Source organism: Pleurodeles waltl, chromosome 6, assembly GCF_031143425.1.
Source record: "Pleurodeles waltl isolate 20211129_DDA chromosome 6, aPleWal1.hap1.20221129, whole genome shotgun sequence".
Taxonomy (NCBI): domain Eukaryota; kingdom Metazoa; phylum Chordata; class Amphibia; order Caudata; family Salamandridae; genus Pleurodeles; species Pleurodeles waltl.
In genome coordinates this window covers 1,239,903,560-1,239,925,995 of record NC_090445.1, presented here as the reverse complement: position 1 = coordinate 1,239,925,995, position 22,436 = coordinate 1,239,903,560, and the positions used below count along the sequence as shown (strand labels likewise).

The 22,436-nt window shown below is 42.5% G+C and overlaps 1 protein-coding gene across 4 annotated transcripts in view; it reads left to right on the top strand.

Annotated features, from left to right (window-relative positions):
* The window catches only part of LOC138300782 (cGMP-dependent protein kinase 2-like), a 3,513,105-nt gene that overhangs the window by 1,954,023 nt on the left and 1,536,646 nt on the right, over window positions 1-22,436 (top strand). For all 4 annotated transcript variants that reach the window (XM_069240551.1, XM_069240553.1, XM_069240554.1 and 1 more), the window contains exons 8-9: window positions 2,109-2,203; window positions 16,506-16,574. In XM_069240551.1, the coding sequence (XP_069096652.1) occupies window positions 2,109-2,203; window positions 16,506-16,574 (164 nt within the window). The remainder of the gene's footprint in view (window positions 1-2,108; window positions 2,204-16,505; window positions 16,575-22,436) is intronic.

Here is a 22,436-nt window from a genome sequence, read left to right as displayed (position 1 = left end):
CCTGTACTCTTCCACTTCGACTCAGATCATAATGGGAGGGAATCGGGGTTTGTCCAGTCAAGTGGAGACACATAATGGTTTGAAGCAAGGATGTTTACTTGCGCCCCTTCTTTTCTCTCTTTTCACCCACAATTTACTCTGTAGAGTTGGGCAAATAAAAGAGGATCTGCCTAAATTTGGATTCATGAATGTTAGTTGTCTACTTTATGCTGATGGCATTGTAATCTTGGATTTAACCCCAATAGGATTACAGAGGCGTCTTGCTGCACTAGAAATTTATGCTGATGAACATTTCCTAAAAATAAACATTTTTAAGAGAAAAGTTAAGGTTTTTAGGCCTCATGGGTGTAGAGTCAGGAAAGGTCTTTACTAACTTTGAGGAATGATAGGCTGGAAGTGGTGAAATTTTATGTATATGTTTGTAGAAATGTCTTTAGCAATTGTCTATATAAAGATCATACTGCATTGTCCCAGGACTCAGCTATTTGTAGACTGTATAAGTGTTGTGGGCAAAGGGACTTCGCTCAAGCTCTTACAGGCTATAAGATTAAAATACCACCCTCACTGAGTACGCTTGTGAAGTAATGGAAGAGTGGTATTGGTCCTTTTCCGAGAAGGTTGAAGGGTGTATTCAGCAACACATTTGTAATTTCAACCATCTGGCTGCCCCTTTTGCCCTCAGACTTGAATTTAGACTTCTTTCTACAACTGTGTATGCTATGGCAGCTGTTCTGAGGTTGGGGAACAACTTATTGAATAGTGATCCGGGTTTCCATCCATGCTGCATTAAAACATGAAATATTTTGCAGCTTGAAAGAAAAGAGTGCCCTCTTTTCAAATATATGAAAGCTTTGGGTATGTTTGAAATTGGTCAGAATGAGATGGCACCTCTCCAAAAGTCTCTATTAAAAACATTCATTAAAAAATCATTCTATGAAGTGAGTCGGACAAGGGATATTCTGCTTTGCGCTTTGCATGATTGGAATGAAATCATAGCAGAGAGCAGTATCTGTAAAAAAAAAACTCAGGCTTATTTTTTATGGAACTTCTGTGTGCAGAATAATTTTATTATTAAGGTTGAATTTGCTTCCGCTATGAGTTGTTATTGGATCTTGGCAGGGTATACCTAGGAATGAGAGGCTCTGTGATCTTTGTGTGTGTTACTTCCAAGATCTAAATCGTGTGGTATTTGTATGTCCCTTCCTTCACTCACTGCGTCGCCAACTGGTAAGACCACTATTTATAAAATATAATAATATAGCCTTGGCAGCGGAAGCTCGCCAATACTTATTTGCTCCTCAAACTGAAACAGGTTGCGCAATATAAAAAAAAAAACACTTTAAAAATGTTTTTAAATGTGTCCATACATTGTAAAGATTTTGTACAAATTGCTTTGTAGTATTTTATCAGTCCAGTTGCGCCTTAAACACAATATAACCTATAATAGTAGTACTGTATTACTGTTTTGTCACAATGTTAAATTTATCTTTCTTATACAGTACTTAATTAATCTAATTTGCATTGCTTATCCTGACACTGTATTAAGGATGCATAGTTTTGCAGTATTTATTGAATTGACATTTTTTACATTCGCACTTTACTTGCATTTGGGTCTTTACTGCAGAGCATGGCACCAAGCCTTCTTAGTAGTTTTATAAAGTTGTACTATTTTTATTGTTAGTGGTTTTGCACTGTTTGGTTGTATTTATGTGGTCCTCTTTGGAGTGCCAAAACATACTAACTTGACTTTGCTAACCACCATTCTGAAGATTTGACTTGGAAAACCTGGAACACTTCAGGAAACATTTACTTAAATAAACAGTTTCTGCAGTAGTAGATAGTCACTTCAAAATATGTTTTGCTGGACAAAAGCCCTCCAAACTGACTTTTTGTGAGAAAAAAATACTGTTGGTTTAATTTAACAAATTATAAAATATGATATTGCTATTTTATTAAGGGTGAAACTGTGAGTTTCATCTGAGTCAAGGAACAGACTTAACATTTTACAAAACCTCCATCAAAAAGTGTTTCATTCATCATGTCTTTGAAACACTTACATGCTTATTGTCTAACTCCTAAGATTAAGCTAAACTATCCTTTTTTGACAGGTGTGTGTAACTCAGACCATGGATGGATCCCAGGAACCACGAGAGATCAAAACCATGGGAGTTGGAGAATACTTTGGAGAAAAGGCACTCATCAGGTAGACCACATAATTCTTCATCTTCCTAAGGGCTGCACCATATATTATGCCATGCTAAGAGACTCAAAAAAATTGCACACTGCCTGCCATTGCAGACTGCGTGTCAGGATGCAAGCCTTGACTGAAAACACAACATGGCACTCATTGCATGTCATGCCAAAATCACAGCATTTATTATATATAAGTGTTGGAAATGGTCCTTGCTGCTGGGTAAACCGCAAACAGTTTGCCTTTCTGCTTCTATTTTTCTGACCCTCTTTTTGTTGGTTTTAGGACTCTGCACTTTATCACTGCTAATCAGTGCTAAAGTACATGTTCTTTCTCCCCTAAAACTTGGTATAATTGATTTACACCTGTTTGGCTTACCTAATTTACCTGTAAGTCCCTTGTAAAGTGGTATACCATATACCGAAGGGCCTGTAAATTAAATGCTACTAGTGGGCCTGCAGGGCAGCTTCTGCCACCCTCAGAAATATCCTTTCAATGTTATCTCAGGCCTGCCACTGCAGTGTCTGCATGCACAATTTACTGCCACACTGACTTGGCAAGTCAGACTACTTGCCAAGGCCTAAACTCCCTTTTCGCTATACCTAACTCACTCCTAAGGTAGGCCCTACACGGTCCTATGGGGAAGATGCTGTGATGTAAAAGTTAGGACATATGTGTTCCGTGTCCCAGCGGTGACAAACAGCCTATTTGGTTTTCTCACTACTCTGAGTGCTGCTCCTCTCATGGGATTGCTTTTGAAATACCTTGACATATGTCTAAGTGGTATCTTCGGATCTATAAGGAGTAGCGTGGCATTTTTTGGTATGGTCCGGATGGTAGTGAAAAAAATCCTGCTTACTGGTGAAGGTGGATTTTATTTTACTATTTTAGAAATGCCACTTTTAAAAAGTAGACAACTTCTCTGTGCTTATAATTCCAGTGCTGGGCAGCCTGACTCAGATCTATGCCTGGGGCAGCATTGCAGCTGTACTTGGAGCATACTTTCCAGACAGCCATCACACAGGAGGAGCTGGGTGTGACAGAAGAGACATCTGCATATTGATGGTCTTCCTGGACTGGGGAGGGGGAGGTTTCTGTCCTGCCCTCAGAAAATGGACTGATTACCCTCTACTGATGTCTGAGACTGGGCTGGGTTGAGCGGGTACTGTGCTTCACTTGAAAGGACTTTTTTGAAGTTACCCCCTGACCAAAGATTTTTGTTTTAGTATAAGTACAGTGGCCTGACCCCTGACTAAGAGAGCACTTTTGGAACTGGGGCCAAACTGCTGTCAGAAGATCTGCTGGACTGCACAACGTTTTCATCTAGACTGCTCTTCTTTATTTGCCCTGGTGTCTGCTGGGTGGCCCAAAGGACTCATCTGGATTGCTTTTCTGTATGTTGTCATTTTTCCAGCTGCTCCCTGACTCTGTGGGTCCATAGACCCTGTAGGGCTCCCAGGAGGGACTGCCATTATTGCCCTGATGTACTGGACTGTCTTCTTTGCTCCAACTGTAAGTGTTCTCCAGGGGCTCCATGGCTACCTCTGCTCCCTCAGACCTCCGGCGCTAGGAGGATTGTTGTTAGGAGGTGAGGCTGATCATCATAAATTACTTGCTTAGAGAGTAGTGAGCATTGTATCTTCTTGGGGTATTGGTGAGCACTTTATGGATATACTGCATCTCTACAAGCAGCGTGCATTGAGTGCAGCCCTTGTTTACCTTGAGCGTGCCTAGTGCTTCATTATGGTCTCTAAGCATGTGGGGAGTAGGATTCTCCTCCAGCATCACTGCTCCTAAGACTAGAACCTAGGGAACTCTCACGCTGCCAATACCATTCTTTCCCATCCGGGGCTGCGGGAGAAGTTGAGCACAGTGTTGGAGAGGGGAAATGAGCTCTGCCAACAAACCAGCATGGCCCAAACCAAAGTATTGTACTAGACCCTCCCCGCCTTGGGAGCAGAGCCCACATGGAGATCACTCTTCTGGTGGGAGCTGGAACAACGCAAGGATGCATGCCCAGCTGACTAGAAGACCCACGGGTGGAGAGAGGTACAAAGTGGGTGCAGCTGCTCTGTGCGCTTGCAGCATGTACGTGCGAGTCCTGTGCACCGGGTACCCGGCGAAGGTTCCCTAAAACAGCCGTTAGTGTATGTGAGCCTTCCCCATCCATTGTGACCTACCTTTGGGGGGCTGCACCACTTCCTGCACACTGGGAAACCCCTCTCCACAGAGGATCCAGAGGTGCATTGTTGTCACCTGAGTCTATTTGGCTTGAGGGAGAAAATTACCACAAAGATCAAAATAGGAGTGCAGATACTTCAGAGCTCCTTATTTGAACAACGCATTACTAACATTTTGGCCTCTTGCGTATTAGGGAAAGTATTTACTGCATTCCTAGGGTTTTAAGCTCAGTGCGCTCCACTGTATATCAGGATTTACCTACCTGCAGCGTCTGGCCAGTGCCTGTTGTCTAACATGCCCTTCTTCTTAAATGATAAATATTGTTCTCAATGCCTGCCAGGACAGAATAACAGATATTATTATTGCCATGTTGGAAAAACATACATAATGCTTAGGTTTCTTGTTGGTCCATGTTGGGTGGGGATACTGGCTATGTTATGCGTGGTTATGGTATCCTCATGCCCTGATGAGCAATGTTGTTTCCTGTTTGGAGTTATGTGTGTAACTCCCTTGCCCTGACTAGAGTAGTGGTAACTGCCTGGTTGAGGTGCCTACCCTAGCCAAACAGCAACAAACCCATTTCTAACAGTAAGTCACCCCAACAGCAGTTCTTAAAAGCCCTAGAGAAAAGTGCATTATAATACATGTAAGAGCAGATATGTCCCTGTGGTGTCTAGTTTTTTTTCTAGACATTACAAGTGACCGGGCATGCATCTAAGGATATGAACTGGACAGTGGTCACCATGAATGACCCAGCTACATGATAGCTGTGCGGAAAATAATGGTGTTTGGTATCAAACACCTTGCCTTATAAATCAGTTCTGATGCCAGTATTGGATGTGTTATGACATGCACCCAGAGGACACCTTTGAGATGCCCCCTAAAACCTACCAGTCCTCTAGTGTGCTGGCTTACTGGTATCGACTAGCCTGCCACCACAGATGACGTTCTGACACACTGTAGGTAAGAGCCACATTCTCAGAGGACAGAAACAACGCCTGTTCTGATATGAGTTGTTTTCATGTCTGGCACCAGGATGGCTAGTAAGTATTCATACCAAGGCCAGGGACTTCATGGTCCCTGCAATCCTCTTCCCTGAGGCCCTTTTGTACTAGGACAGAAGGGAAATTAGAAAGTCAGGAGACGTATTACACTTCCAGGCTGGTCAAATCCTAGGGTGAGCTACCTAAAGTGAACACCTAAATAAGAATTCCACCTTCTTGTATGTGGTGGAAGTAAGCACTCTGGGACAGGGTCATGCCCACTTCTCACAGGAAGTGGTCATTAGAAGGCGTAGTGACTCCAAGGGTAAGTAGCCCTTTGGCTACTACTCTTCACTCCCCTTAATGCCCCTAAATTCAGTATTTAGGTGGCCCCCTGATACCAAGAACTAGGATTTGTTGGACGAAGGAAGAAGAAGGACACCAAAGAGCCGCAAAAAGCAGGAACTGAAGAGCAGCAACTGACTTGGCTGCAGCTCTGCCGGCCTGCCTGCTGTCCTCAACAATTGCACCAAGGTTGACTCAACATGCAGTCACCCCAAGAAGAACCGTGAGAGCCGGGACCGTGGAAAACCAGACAACAAAAAGTACCATTGCACCCGAGCTCCCCAGCCTGAGTCGAAGTGGGCCACTGGTGCTAACTAGGTCCTGAGACCTTCCAGAGCTGAACCCCACCTTAGGGTTGGCCAGATTGGTCTTCCAGTCATACCTGCAGCCTCTTTTGTGCAAGAACCAAGAGCCACAAGGCGTATTCATGGCACTACCCCTCCGGACAAAGCATTACTGCAAAAATGCCCCCCAGCCCAAGTTGCCATGGATCAATGGTGTGTCTGCGTTCCCAAGACACTCAAGGGTTGAGCTGCCCTTTGGGTTCAGCCAGACTGGTTTCCAGTACGCACTTGCAGCCTCTTTTCCTCAGGACCGTTTCCTATTAAAGTGTATGGGACACCCGAAGCTGTAAAACACCTCTGCGCTCTGACGCCCCAGTGCGTCCCAGAGTGATCTATTGGTGCTGCCTTGGACCTTGCCTCATACTTACCTTAACTCCAGAAGAACAGTCCTGTAAGTCATTACTAAGTGCCCAAATGTAGTATATATTTTTCCCATTGGATAGCAGTAGGGCACCCAAAGCTGGAAAGCACCTCTGCACCCGGATGCCAGTGTCGACCAAGGTGACTGGTTGGTGCTGCTTTGGACCTTGTCCCATACTCACCTTAACTCCCAAAGACTGGTCCTGTAAGTCATTGCTACATGCCCGAATGCAGAAATGTTTCTTTTTCCATAGGATAACATTAGAGCACCTGATGTAGAAAAGTACCTCTGCAGCCGGACGCCCTGGTGTCCCCCAAAGTGATCTGTTGGTTCTGACTTGGTCCTGGCCCTATACTGTAAACTTCACACTTGTATAGCGCACTACTCACCCGTTAGGGTCTCAAGGCGCTGTACGCACACCACTGTGGAACCCCTCCTGGCTTTTCCCTGTGAGGCACCCACTCCTGGACAGCCCCAGGGTAAAGCCAGGCATCCAAGCGCTGTGAGGGCCATTGTGGAGATTAAGCAAGTCATTGCCCAGAGTTACAGAGTGGGACCCATTAATTAGATGAGGCACCGAGGCGAGAATTATCTGGTCCAGGGGAATTGAGCCCAAGACCCGCTGAGGTGGAAATTGAACCCTGGTCCCAGGCCAGATCTCTGCATCAGGGTCTGCCGCTCTAACCATTGTGCCACACTTCTCCACAACTCCAGGCGATTGGTCCTGTAAGTCACTACTAAGTACCGGTATGCAGTGTATGTGCATTTTCCCATAGGAAAAAATTACAGCATTAGAGTTAATACAAGTGCATTTTATTTTGACTTAAAAATTGAAAACTCAAAAACTACTTACCCAGTTACGATTGTCTAGGTGTCTAAGTTTATATAAAAATATGTGTTATTTTTATAAATTTGTTTCAGACTTCTTTATTGAGTGTGTGTCTCACTTACTGGCTGTGTGTGTGTGCAATAAATGCTTAACTCTATACTCTGATAAGCCTAAACTGCTCACCCACACTACCACATAAAGAGAGCATTTATGGTTATTATTTTAACCACTGTCAGCCAATAAGGGTTGCCTGTACTATCTGCATAGTTGACCCCTACATTGATACACTACAGAGATAGCCAGCTTCCTACATTTAGCACAGTGTTTATCTTTTAATCAAAAGAAAGTACTTTAATCATACAGTACAACATAATATTAGCGTTCTCAGTTGTAATGTAATGCTCTATCCCTGTATGCAATCTTAACTGAGGAGCTACACTCCTTTGGTACCTTGTCCCTGTTGTTGGAGCTTTCGAATGTTTAGCAGTCTGCTGTGTGGCATGGGATTAGACATGGATTAAGAACAGGTGCAGTTCACTCAAAAGTACCCCAAAGTTTAGATGCACACAAAAGTTGACTTCTCTTTCTCTAGTTTAAGTTCACCTTGTAAATGTCTTAAGTTTTAAGGCAGAAATGTTCTGCCTTCTCATGCTCTCATTTTACTCATAGTTTTAGGTTACGCTATTATGTGCACTACTGTAGATGCATCTGTGTTAGTGTGGGGTGACTGCTGTGGGCAAAGCTAAGAAACAAAGAGGGCCCCTGTATAAGAAATGCTGCATAGGCAGCAACCAGGGGAAACACAGAAAAAAACTGTAACCAACTACCTATGATTAGTATACCAAAAGGTGATTCACATTAAATTATAAGGTTAGTTACTCATTGGAGCCACACAAATGCAAAAGAGGCAAAAATAAACAGACAAATCTATTTTTAGTTTAATCAGCAAACAAATGATATGCTTAGTACAAAATTACTGTCTTCTTCTAAGTACATACATTTATATTCAACAAATATTTATAATTCATTTAGAAAAGACAAATGTGGTATACATATAGTTGGGCCACAGAGAAGATTCCTTAAAAAATCAGTCACTATACAAACACTCATATCCCCATACTACACCTGACAACACTTTCAATCATACAGCTCTCCCACAGTTTAAAACCAAACACGCCCGGGGGAAGGAAAGACAACAAGGTCACTACAGTAATTTATAGCCTAATAATTACTATCTAATTCATCATATAGTTCGTAATGTATGAAAAATAAAGATAGTACAAATCAATATTTATGGCACTATAGCTCCTAGTACATTGTTGAATTAGTAGTCCTCCATCAATCTAGGTTATACATAAAAATAATACAGAAAGTGATCCTTCTATCCCCACTTTGCACTGATGCACGTTTCATTGGAACCGCACAGCGGGTGTAATCTTCTTCAGGGTGCAGGGATGAGACTTGATGAAATGTCTGATGAAAACTGTGGCCCAGCAATATCAAACCAACAAATGTCAACTAGGAGTTCACAAAAGAAACTTTAAAGTGCAACCACAGTCTACCCAGGTCCTCCCTTAGATATTTGAGTGAACTTGCACAGATACATCCACTGGTAAGAAAAAATGATCCACAATTGCATATTACAGGGGGGATAGACCAAAATACTGCACGTTCAGAGGATTCCAACTGATGGCACAAAAAACGTCCCAACAAATACTAGAAATCCACTTAGAAGTACGCTTTTGTACTAAGCATATCATTCATTTGTTTTCTGATTAAAATATAAAATAGATTTGTTTGGTTATTTTTGTCTCTTTTGCATTTCTGTGGCTCCAATGAGAATATATCCATATAATTTAATATGAATCATCATTTGTTCTACTAATCGTAGGCAGCTAGTTACAGTTTTATCCCGGAAGCTGTGGGCAGTCCAGCTCCTACAAAGACAGACCTTCTATTTCAGGGCTACGGTGGTAACCTCACGTGGAACTTGATCACTAGTGGGCTTAGTGTGGCAGGCTCAGATGATGGCACGTCTAGGCCACGCTTAAATGTGTTGCTTGGATGGGGAGGTGCAGCCTCTGGCAGACCATCGGTGGGTGAGTGTCTTTGGCAGTTGTGGCCTCTAGGCGGATCAGAACTTCTGCATCAGTGGCAGCAAAGGATCTACAACTTTTACGTCAGCACTGGCAGCACTAGTTTCTCAGACACAAGCCAGGATGCCATAGATACAACAATGTGAAGACTTCAGAACATGTCTCTTCACCTCTACAAGACTGGTAGACATGCATGCACCAGTCTTCTGACTTATATGAGTGCATAAAAAAGACACTACAAACTAAAGTATTTATGAGAGGTAAATATCTTAAATGTCCAACCCAATTTTAATAAAACATAAATAAGGAAATAAAAACCATCATTGGAGGGTTATTCCCATCACATCATAATGTATATTGGTTAAGTATAAAATACAAGGATGTGTTTCCCACAACCTATGACACTAAATCAGACGCTATTGGTTTATCCTTAATGACTTGGAATCTTGCTGGCCTCACTAGGAAATTGGACGATATCGATTGGGTTACTTATATAAAGTCCCAAGATGTGTGTCTTTTCCAAGAAACATGGGTTGAGGGTCAAACTTGTATAGATGGGTTTCTTTCCTTTAATGTCCCTGCATTACCCTCTGAGAAAACAACAGGTCGAGCAAAAGGGGGACTTTTAATTCTTTTAAATCTAAAACTCCAATGCGAGCACAAGGTTTTAAAATTCGATTGTCCTGATCTGATGGGTTTACAAATTTCTTTCCAGCAGAATTTTAACATAATTCTTATTAATGTATACGCACGATCTGTCTCACGTGGCACAGAATCACATATTTTAACCTTACTTACAGATTTTTTTAGACACCATACAAACTAATTGTTATTTAATTATCGCTGGGGATGTAAATTGTACTTTTGAACCCTTTGAGTTCTTTAGTGATCTAACCAGGGAGGAGGACGAATTATGGGGGATTGCTCAACTGGATAGCGATAGCCTCTGCCCACGCTCTCGTGTTGCAGCACAGTTAGCCTCACTATGTCTAGAATTTGGACTCAGGGCTTGTAATGGGCGCACTCCTTCTGACCTAAACCTAGCTCCCACATTTCAACTGACTAGTGTTATTGATTATTTTATAGTGGATGTGCGACTTTGGCCTCTATTGCGGGATATGAGGGTGGATTCCAGGTGCGAGAGCGATCATTTTCCCCTGTTACTCACCCTCTCTGGGAATATCTTTGGTAGAACCTCGAACATGCAATTTACAATGGTCCCTCTCCCTATTTTTAACAATGCTTATTCAAAGGTAGGCTGGCCAAAAGTGATGTTGAATCCTTATCTGTTACGCGAAATTTACCTAATGTTTTCTGACAACTTGTCAGCTTATGAAGATTTTGACCCTGATGCCATTCCACTTCTTGGTATTCATGCAGATATGATGCTTAAACTCCAAAGTATTTTTTACAAAAAGACTAAGGTAAGCCAGTGAGGCAGGGCCTCGAACAACAGTAGATGGTTTAACGATTCATGTATGAGGGCCAAGTCTGGTCTAAAAAAGGCTTTAAAGGTTGGGACTCCGGGGGTGATCAAACAAGCAAGATGTATATATAAAAAGACAATTTTACACTCAAAGAAATCTTGGGAAGACTCTATTTGGCAGGAGCTGTTGAATGCTTCAAAAATGAATAATAATAAGCTTTTTTGGGAACTGTTGACTAAACATGAGAGAGGGGACAGATCTAAGTTAAGGCATCATATTCAACCGGAATGTTGGGTGGAGCTTTTTTCTCTTCTTTATGAGGAAACTGCCTCCTCTGTGGCCTTTGATTGTGAAAATGTGGGTTCAGACCCACCCACTTTACCCAATGACCCTGAGAGTTACATTTGTTTCACCCTAGAAGAAACTGCTGATGCTATTAACTCTTTGAAATCTGGCAAAGCCCCAGGACCAGATAAAATCCCAGGCGATCTATATAAATCTGAACCACTTATATGGACCTGGTATATCAACTTATTGTCAAATAAAATTACAAAAGGAGGACAGATTCCCGAAACGTGGACGGGTGCCGAAATTATCCCCATCTACAAAAACGGTAACCCAAATCTTCCAACCCACTATAGACCGGTTAGTCTAATTGATAATCTGCAATTTTGTTTCGCAAAACAGCTTCTAGATAGACTATCGAGTTGGGTCACGGAGCAGCAGATTCTCTCACCGTTACAGATGGGGTTCCGGCCTAAAATAAGTACAGTAGATCGGACCTTTAGGTTGGCTGTGTTACATTGGAAATACGTGGTTCTGGCAAAGCAACCCTTATATATTGCCTTTGTTGACTTACGTTCCGCCTTTGACTTGGTCCCTAGGGGAAAACTTTGGGAAGTGCTATATAGAATAGGGATACCAGCTCATACAATTCTTCTATTGAAACGCATGCATTAAGATACATATGCGCAAGTGAGGTGGGGCAAACAAGGTGAATTGACTAATAAATTCCCTATTAAAAGAGGTGTCCGACAAGGATGTGTGTTAGCACCACTCTTGTTTTCCCTATTTATTAATGAGGTGGTGCAAGAATTAAGGACATGTCAGAATGATGCCCCCACTTTAGTCAATCAGAAAATTCCTATTCTCCTCTTTGCGGACGACTCCCTACTTATTTCCAAAACGTCGATGGGTTTACAAATTCTGGTGGATAAATTCAATTTATTTTGTGGGAATTCTGGCCTAGAGCTGAATCTGAAGAAAACTAAACTGATGTCGGAAGAACTGCAGTATAAGGATAGATGGTGATATTCTGGACCAGGTTAGCTCTATTGATTACCTGGGTGTAAGGCTCACAGATTCACTTCACTGGGAGGACCAGGTTAGCAATAGCGCTGGGCTTTTGCAACACCAGGCAGCATCCATATTGTGCCTTTATAGGAGTACGATTGCCAAAGCTGTATCTCCAGCAATAAAGATCTATGTGGCTAAGGCGCGGGGCGCTGCTGCCTATGGTGCAGAGATTTGGGGCATGGCAGATAGTAGTAGAATAACAAAAATTGAGAACAGCTTTGCTCGGTCTTTATGTGCATGCCCCACCAGCACCCCATTAATTCCTTTATTTTTAGACTTAGGCCTAAAACGAATGGCTGACTTATTCATATTACGAACCTTGTTGTATTGGGTGAGGCTATGGGTAGTCCCAGAATTGGTCGTATATAGGTCCTCACTTCTAGAATTGTTACAATGTACTAATTCTACCTCTATACCATGGATCAAACATGTATCCAGCTGGTTTTGCACATTGGGACTGAGAGATTTATGGGAGAACCCCTATCAACTTGAGAAATCCCATGTTAAAGTTCTGAAGGAGGCCTACTGGTCTTATGTACGGAATAATTATATTTCCCGCAAATCTTGTGGTCGTTTAACTAATCTTTTCATTGATTTTAAATGGTACCCAGAATTTGAATTATATCTAGATATAATACCTGACCTTTTAGGCAAAGGACTGTATGCCAGACTCCGATTTGGAACATTACCATTAATGGCCTTGACAAGCAGATAGGGACCCAATATAACATCTGATATTTGTCCTGTGTGTTGCAATTCCCCGTAAACAGTAGAGCATTTTATGTTTTTCTGTCCTGCTTATTTAACTCCAAGGTCTAAATGGATCCGTAGCATTTGTCGGGAACTGAAGTTAAGGAAATGTGCTTTAGCTCTGAGGATTCTGAAAAGTTACAATTCAAGTGTGTTAATTTATGCTGTAAGCAAGTTTTTAGTAGAAGCATGGCGTATACGTAACTTTTACCTATAATGATCTTAATTGGTTTTAGCTTGGACAGAACTGATTTTACTTTTTTATACATTTGGTTATTGATGGATATGTATTTGTTCTTTTATGATGATTATTTTATCTTGCATTGTATTGCTTTGATGGCCTGCTGGCCGAATAAAGTTCGTGTGTAAAAAAAAAAAAAAAAAAAAAAAAAAAAAAAAAATAATACATTTCTGAAAGCAATATTATAATTTACTTACCATTTAATTAACCTTTGAATGGGAAGGTTAGGCACATTTGTGCCAAAATCGTATTTTATTAAATGTGTTGGCAGCACACCAACATTCCCTGTCAGCAAACCTTATCAGGCAAAATGTATTGACAGTAGTCTGGGGTATAATTATTAGGCATTTCCAGACTTGGAGTGGTTTTCAAACAACAGGTTGCAGTTAAATCAAATAATTTTCTGGGCCAGGGGGAACCAAGAAACTATACTATTGGTCCAACGGTCCTGTTACTCTCAACGAGCTCCATGCTGCAGGAACCTTTCTCTTAAGTTGCTAGACTCCTTTGCCTTTGGGGCACAAAGCTACTTGTTCCTCATAGTCTCAGAGTGCAGGGCTGCAAATAGTTATTTGTAGGTACAGCACAGACTTTAATACTACCAGCATCTATTGTCCTGATATCAAGTCCCTTTCTATACAGCATATACTCAGACAGAAGAAAGAACAGTGTTCTTTTACTTTGTTAGCATGGCGAGGGGACTTTACTGCTCTCTTCTTCACCAGCCGTACACAACTGTGAGTTTGTCAGGTATGACTCAAAATACGTCAGGCTAAAAATCCCAAAAGAGAAGCACTAAGGTAATCCCTAGCTGTCTGTAATAGTACTGTATTCAGTTTTACCATAGCATCCTTTAAGCTTAAGCCTGTGAGCATTGGCCTCAGGTTCTAACAAAGACAGCATTGGCTGGTATGGACAGCAAAAAAATAATTCTGGGGCCGTTTTTCCCTCCTCTTAAATGTCAAAGACATTCCAGACCTCCTAAGAGAGCAACAAACAGGAACAACATCTAGAAGAGCTTGGAAGTTCAGCAAGCATCCTGAGAAACAAAGCAAACGTGTACCACATAGTTGAGTTGTTATCTCAAGTTTTTGTCAACAGCAAACAATCTCTTTCCCTAATCATCCCTCTCTGGTGTCAATGTTATAAATGGCATGCAGTGGAGGACATCTTAATTTGTACAATCAACCTGTAGAACTGTGTTTTTTATTCAGTGTCTGGATTAGCAAGTAAACAACATCCCCTCATCACAGTACCTAAAATAAGGTAGTCCAATTCAATTTCCACATTTGTGAATTTTATTCCCAAGTCTACATCTCAACTGAATAAAAGGTAAATAACTGAAACCAATCAAAAATAAAGACCATTGGAAATAATAATTTACAAAACACTCAGTGTGTCTGCGGTTATGAACATGTCTGTCACTCCTTTGGAAGGACAACCCTTTCACAACACTCTGGAAGGAGTAAGAGAAGTGAGTCTCAAACTAAGGGCCTCATTTACGAGGCCCTAGTGGCACACTGCGCCACTGGAGCATCATTTTTGTTCTTATCCGGTGGCACAGTGTGCCAGCCCATATTTACAAGGCCACGCAAAGCCATCTTGCTTGGCTTTTCATGGCCTTGTCATTATGGACACGTTTTACGCATAACACGGTGCGCAAGGGATTTTCCCTGGGTCTTGCTTGTGGTGTTTTGATGCAACACCCACGGAACCGGAAGGAATCTGACGGCATCTACAGATTTACAATTCTGGGAATGTGTCAGATTCCTATGCCACCTCAAGGGTGGAGTGAGAATGACACGACATGGATAAATATTTTTGTTTCCCTCTGTTTTTTCTTCTCTGTGTGCCCCATTCTGCAGCACACACACACAGAGAAAAACACCTCTTGTGATTGTTTTTGTGAAGGAAGGAGTTCTTTCCTGCACGAAAACAATGATCCCTGCAAAGCAGGCATCCTTGCACCATGGTGCAAAGGTGCCTGCATTGGCGCTAGGCAACAATTTGTGCACTAGCGCAGTGGGAGATGACAGAAATGCGCTGTATCTTGAACATACGGCACATTTCTGCTCCTTCCCAGTGGTGCAGGTGGCGCAACAAGGCACTTGCTGGTCCACCCTGTGACATGGGCCTCATAATTGAGGCCCTAAACGTGGTACACTGGGAATTTAAAGGCTGCCAATCTGAATGATTAGCTTTTTTTGCCTTAGCTTATAAATATACCAGTGCTGCATGGTAATGGATATAAAGTACCTTTCCAAATATATAATAATGAAACAGATAATTAAATATAGTGTACATTCCATTTGAGTAATATTGTTATCCATGATAAATGCGTATCAGTAAAATAAGTGAATACATGAACTTCTATGAAGTGAGCCAAAATAGCACATATATATGAAAGGATGAGAAATGTTAACAAAAACATACCCATATTGTTTGCAGGGCAGTCAGAGTAGTGACGTTCTTCCAGGGCGGGTGTTCCCTGCATTCAGGAAATACATTTTTCTTTTTTTAAAACACTGTTAGTCAGATTTACAAGACCCCATGGCGCAGGGCTGCGCAGCAAATGTTTTGCTGTGCCACTCTGAGCCACCAAGAAAGGGCAGAAATACACTTTATCTACATGATATGGTGCATTTCTGTCCTCTTCCCCTGCGCTGGTGCACAAATCGCTGCAATGCACCAGCAACATGGTGCAAGGGTGCCAGCGTTATTGGGATGATTGTTTTTGTGCAGGAAGGGATGACACTTTCCTGCACAAAAACAATCAATCATGGTTGTTTTCCATCCTTCTATGTGTGCTGCAGAATATATCACACTTAGGAAGAGAAATAAATGGGGAGAAGTAAAGATATTTCTCCCAGTTGCTTCAGGCTTTTGACACCTTCCCACATTTGAAAAAGCTTGTAAATCTGGGAATGCGTCAAAATCCATGGATTTTGTGTGGGAACACCTACACAACACCCATGGAAACGCCTCCCTGACTCAAAGTAAAGCAAAGTAGCAACTTGTGCTGCATTGCCTTACTCCACAAGGCCACAAAAAGCCACACAGAGTCACTTTGCTTGGCCTTGTAGATATGGATCAGCATCCTGCGCCACTGGTGCATCACTAAAAGTAAATATGGGCCTGTGTGTTTTCTTCTTCTCTCCCCTGTGTGCTTGTTGACTCCTGCTTCACCTTTCCTCTGCGTTTGTAGTAAATTTACAGTGTGCACATTTACTTTCTCGCTTTGTTATAAAAGGTATTTTGATGTATACTCCCTCCTAGTGAAAAGTGTAGTCAGTAGCTATGAAAATACACAGAAAGAAAAGCTGAAACGACTAAAAGAGGGATCGAAGACAAAGCAATGAAAGCCATAACACAATCTTTATAACACCTATTTTGTTTTGCAGTGAGGATGTCCGCTCTGCCAATATTGTGGCTGAAGAAGATGACACACAGTGCCTTGTGATTGACAGAGAGTAAGTATGAGGGTTGACTGTCCAACATCACAGCTTAGTAGTGTGGTGCCCCTTAATCCAAAAGGGCAGTGCTAAATCTTAGCGAGACCTAGCTTCACATTGAATGTGAACCGAGGCTTTTGGTTTAAAGGCACTGAGTTTGTGAAGACGTGTTTTTTTGTGGCTGCTCTTCTTGTTCATTGTACTCTACATGAAGCATTATGGGCCAGATGTAGGAAGATTCCAATTTGCGACTTGCAAATTGCGAGTCAGAGCGACTCGCAATTTGCCAGTCGCAAATTGGAATGTAGGATGGTGTCCCTGACACCATTTGCAACTCGCAAGTGGGTCGCAAAGGCCCACCTCATTAATATTAATGAGGTGGGTCGTAATTTGCGACCCCCTTGAGACTTGCAGCACTCACAGGGATGGTGGCCTGCTTGAGACAGCAGACCACCATGTCCGTGTCTGCTTTTAAATAAAGCATTTTTTTTTTTTGTAATGCAGCCCGTTTTCCTTAAAGGAAAACGAGATGCATTACAAAAACGAAAAATGATACGTTTTTGTTTCATTTTTTCGGACCACTACCTGATCTGAAAAAATGTTTGAAGTTCCATTCACAAAGGGGAAGGGGTCCCAGGGGACCCCTTCCCTTTTGCGAATGGGTTACCACCCATTTCAAATGGGTGCAAACTGCGATTGGTTTGCGACCGCGTTCGCGGTCACAAAGCAATCTGGCATTGCACTGCAACTCGCAATTAGGAGGGGACTCCCCTTCCTAATTGCAACTCGCAAACCCGTTTTGCGATTCCGTAACCAGGTTACTGAATCGCAAAATGGGTTTTGTGCATTGCATAGTGCAGTTTGCACGTCGCAAACAGCGAAAATCTCTGTTTGTGACTTGCAAACTGTTACCTACATCTGGCCCTATGTGTATTGTAGCTTAGCCTACAATGAAGGAATTAAGTGAACTCTTTGGGTTGAAAATAATTATGAAGCCAGAAGCAATAGAGCACTTTACCCAGATTACAGCATAGAGTGTAAAAACAGAACAAAACCACGGGCTGTAACGTAAGTTGCAGACATGTCTAGGTGGCAACACAGGAATCAGGAACAGTACTAATTGCAAACTATTTACAGATGATGAAGATGAACAGAGGAAGGCACAAACAGAGGCGGAATTACTTGCGCACTCGGACTAATGCTCCTAATTGTCTGTCAGAAAAGGTCAAACTTTAAGACCCTGATTTATGCCAAAGTGGCGCAGCGCTGTGCTGCACCAAAAATAGCTGCGCCGCACTGCGCTACTTTTAAAATGCAGGGATGTGCCATATTTACAAGAATATGGCATACCCCTCTGTTTCCCCCTACTCTGGGGCTAAATTAAGCTGCCTGCGCCAAAGCAGGCATCCGTGCAACATAGTGCAAGGGTGTCTGCGTTCAGGGGATAGATTGTTTATGTGCAGGAAAGTGCCCCTTTCCTGCACATAAACAATCTATAGGCGATTTGGCACTTCTATGTGTGCTGCAAAATGCAACACACAAAGAAGTACCAAAGCATCATTTTGGAATAATTGTTTATGTGCAGAAAGGAACATCTTCCTGCCCATAAACAATTATCCATGGCATTTTGCTTCTTCTGTGTGTGCTGCAGAATGCAGTTGTGTCATGCTAACTCCACCCCTAGGGTGGCATAAGATTTTGTCGCTGCCACAGATTTACGATTATTTGGAAATCTGTGGCAGTGTCAAAAGCAATAGGTGTTGCGATGGAACGCATACAGCAACACCTATTGCACCCCTCTCTGACACAGAAAACTGCATCAGAGGGGCCCATATATACAAAGAGGCGTAACACCTCCTTGTAAATATGGAGCAGTGGTTAGCGCCACCAGAGCATCACAAAAAGTGACACTCCGGTGGAGCTAGGGGCTGTTAAATCTGTCCCTAAGTGTCAAAGGAAAGAGCATTGATACACTTCACTGTAACACCTAAAGATACTCTGCAAATCAGACGTAATCGCATGATTCTGTTATCATCGAATTAACAATGTGTGGGTGAAAGTTTCTCCACAGTGAGTGGATCTCCCGTCTTCTGCGGTGGCTAGTATTTCTCCATGTGGTTCTTTTGTTAATTTAAATCCAGTGAGAAATCATATGAAAGGCATCCCATCTGAGCTCCATGACCATTTGTGTTTGGAATGTACTAAAGCTATGTGAATCACCAGAGACATGTCAACATATGGTAATTCCATTCAACCTGGTAGTCCCCTACATAACCAGACTCTTGAAAACACATTCAGCTTAGGGTGAATGATCAAAGCTAGCACAAATGAGAACCTTTGACCAAAAAGGAAAATATTTGTGAAGCATAATAAGCTCAAGGTTTGTAATGATTCTGTCTCACGTACAAAAGAGCAATCCATTTATCGCACCAATTATATTTTAGGGGATTAGCTCCCTAGTGACATCCCTAGCCTCATGCAGGATGATTTACATTATTAGGGAGCCACAGTTAATATTATGTACTGCCTCATGGCCTTTGTTAGAAATGAGGTCTTTAGTTGACAGTCAGGTTACCCCCGTCCAAGCGCGGACCCTCACTCTAGTCAGGGCAAAGGAGAAACACACCTGGATAACCCCCACTCACCCCCTTGGTAGCTTGGCACGAGCAGAAAGGCTTAACCCAGGAACAATGTGTAAAGTATTTGCACCAACACACACAGTAATACAGTGAAAACACTACAAAATGGACACCACATCAGTTTAGAAAAATAGACAATATTTATCTAAATCAAACAAGACCAAAACAACAAAAATCAAACATGCACAAGTCAAGATATGAATTTTTTAAACTATAAGAGTCTTACTCCATAGAAAACAACGCAAACATTGATTTTGCACAAAGTACCTGGTTTGCGTCAAAAGTACAGCCGCACGGGCGATGCATTGTTTTTCTTCCCCGTAAGAGAGCCATGGGTCGATTTCTGGACGAGCACTTCGGATCCGCGCAGGCTTGTGTTGATTCTTGATGGCCAGCAACGATGTGTGAGGAATCCAGTTGCACTGTGGTAGAAAACCGCACTGTGTGGGGTTTGCATCATTCTCCGCAGCCACAAGCTAGTGTTGCGTCATTTCTCCAGCCACAATGCATCAATTTCCCAGCCGCAATGCAGGTGGAGCATTGATTTTAGCTGCGCAGCAGGTGGCGCATCGTTTATCAGCCATGTTGCAAATGGGGTGTCAAAAATCTCTCTGCATGGTGTTCTGTGCATGGATTTCAGTCCTTGTTCTGCCAACTTCACCTTTCAAGGGCCCCAGGAGTGGATGGGGCACCACTTAGCAGGGCAGGAGCCTCAGCAGAGAGTCCAGGTCCTGGCAGGGGAAGTCTTTGATGGCCCTGAGACTTCAAAACAGGAGGCAAGCTCAGTCCAAGCCCTTTGAGATTCTTCTCAAGCAGGAATGCACAACACAGTCCAGTCTTTATCCCCTTTCACAGGCACAAGCAACTGCAGGATAGCCCAACAAAGCACTTGAATCTAGAAGTGATCTTGAAGAAATCTAAAGTCGGTGGCTTTGGGTTCACTACTTATACCCCTTTCTGCCTTTGTAGTAGGCAAACTTCAAAGGAAAGTCTATGTTGTTTACAGGATCCTGCCTTGCCCAGGCCAGGCCCCAGACACACCAGGGGGTTGGAGACTGCATCGTGTGAGGGCAGGCACAGCCCATTCTGGTGTAAGTGACCACTCCTCCCTCCACTCTAGCCCAGATGGCTAATCAGGATATGCAGGCTACACCTGAGATCCCTTTGTGTCACTGTCTAGAGGAGATTTACAAACAGCCCAACTGTCAGTCTGACCCAGTCAGGGAATCCACAAACAGAGAAAGTTACAGAAATGTTTAAGCAAGAAAATGCCTTCTTTCTAAAAATGCCATGTCAAACTAACAATCTAAAAACCAGATGTATTTTTAAATTGTGAGTTCAGAGACCCCAAACTCAGTTTTTCTATCTGCTCTCAATGGGAAACTGCACTTTAAGGATATTTAAAGGCAGCCCCCATGTTAACCTCTGAGAGAGATAGGCCTTGCAACAGTGAAGCTTGGGCCTGGCAAGTGGGTACACTTGCCAGGTCGAATTGGCAGCTTAAAACTGCACACACAGACACTGCATTAGCAGGTCTGAGACATGTTTACATGGCTACTTATGTGGGTGGCACAATCAGTGCTGCAGGCCCACTAGTAGCATTTGATTTACAGACCCTAGGCACCTCTAGTGCACTTTATTAGTGACTTTCTAGTAAAACAATTATGACAATCATGGAAAAGCCAATTACACATATAATTTCACATAGGGAGCACTTGCACTTTAGCACTGGTTAGCACTGGTAAAGTGCCCAGAGTAACAAAAACAGGAAAAACAGAGTCCAGCACACATCAACAACCTGGGAAACAGATGCAGAAAGTTAAGGGAGACCACACCAAGGTTGAAAAGTTTAACAGTGACCATATAAAAAGGGTGCATTCCTACATTTATGCTTAATCATTTAAAGAGCTTCTGTGTGACAGAGCAGCAGCATTACTTCGGTTTTGAAACCACTGTGTATTATACTTCCCATTTTGATAAACAGTTTTGAGGAGTAAGCAGGAAACTGGTGCGTAACGTTGTGATACACAGTAATTTGACACCTTCGTTCAGGAAATTGTGACATACTAATGCAGATAACATACAGTTTACTGGTTCCATGCTGTGTGGAATGATATTCTCCAACGTCCAGGGCAAAGAACGGAATGTATATTTTATCAATTGTGGAACACCCAGAGTATAATACCATGATACATTTACTCATCAAACTCAACAGTGACAGGAGCCCGGCCCTGGAAGTGACGTTCTTAATGACCAATAGACCTCCCCAGAACTGACATAAGTGTAGGTGGAGTCACGTGGTTTGTGACATCGTCTGAACACATGTTAGTCATGTTCCAGGTTCTACCACATGGTCAGGGTTGTAGGATAGGTAAAATTGTAGCGCTACCGGTGTGCGCAGTGTTTCTGAGTCTAAGAGGGCATGCCTGGACATGTTCAGATAGTAACAGCCCTCTGCCAGCAGTCCGGCCCATCAGAGCAAGGGTCTGTGCGAATACATAGCCAACCTCCCATTGCTGTCTAACCCAAAGATGAGCTGGTCAAATGTGACCTTTGAAAAAAAAGAAGTGTTTGAAGAAGTGTAGGAACTAACTAGTCAATGTTGAAATGAAATTCTCCAAAACACAGGTGCTTGCTCCAAACTTCCCATGAGAGGGCTCAAACGTGATTAGCAGATGTCAAAGTATAAAGTGAACACAAAGGCTTACACATACAAAGACTGTGAAATGAACCCCCCCCCCCCAAAGCACAGATGCTAGCTCCAAACTTCCCACAAGAATGGTCAAGTATGATTAGTAGATATCCCAGTAAAAAGTGACCACAAAGGCTTACTCATACCATTGTTGAAGTATCCCAATCCTGTGAAATGAAACCCCCCAAAACACAGATGCTTGCTCTGAACCGCCACAAAAGGGCTCAAACCTGATTAGCAGATGTCAAAGTATATAGTGACAACCCAGGTTGACACAATCAATGATGGGATCTTCCAAATGCTATGAAATGTGAGCCCAAAACACAAACACATATATTTGTGCCCGCCACCTCCAGAAAGTGAGGCCTGTGCATAATTAGCACACTGTGTAAAAATACCCTCAGGGATAATACACACAACCACATTCACAAGCCACTTTGAACAACTCATTCAAAGTTTGCAGTGAGCAGTGCTACCGCCAGGACATCAAAGAAAAAAGTATGGCTTAGGGGGCAGGGCGCAAAATGTTGGTGCATCCCATCTTCTAGT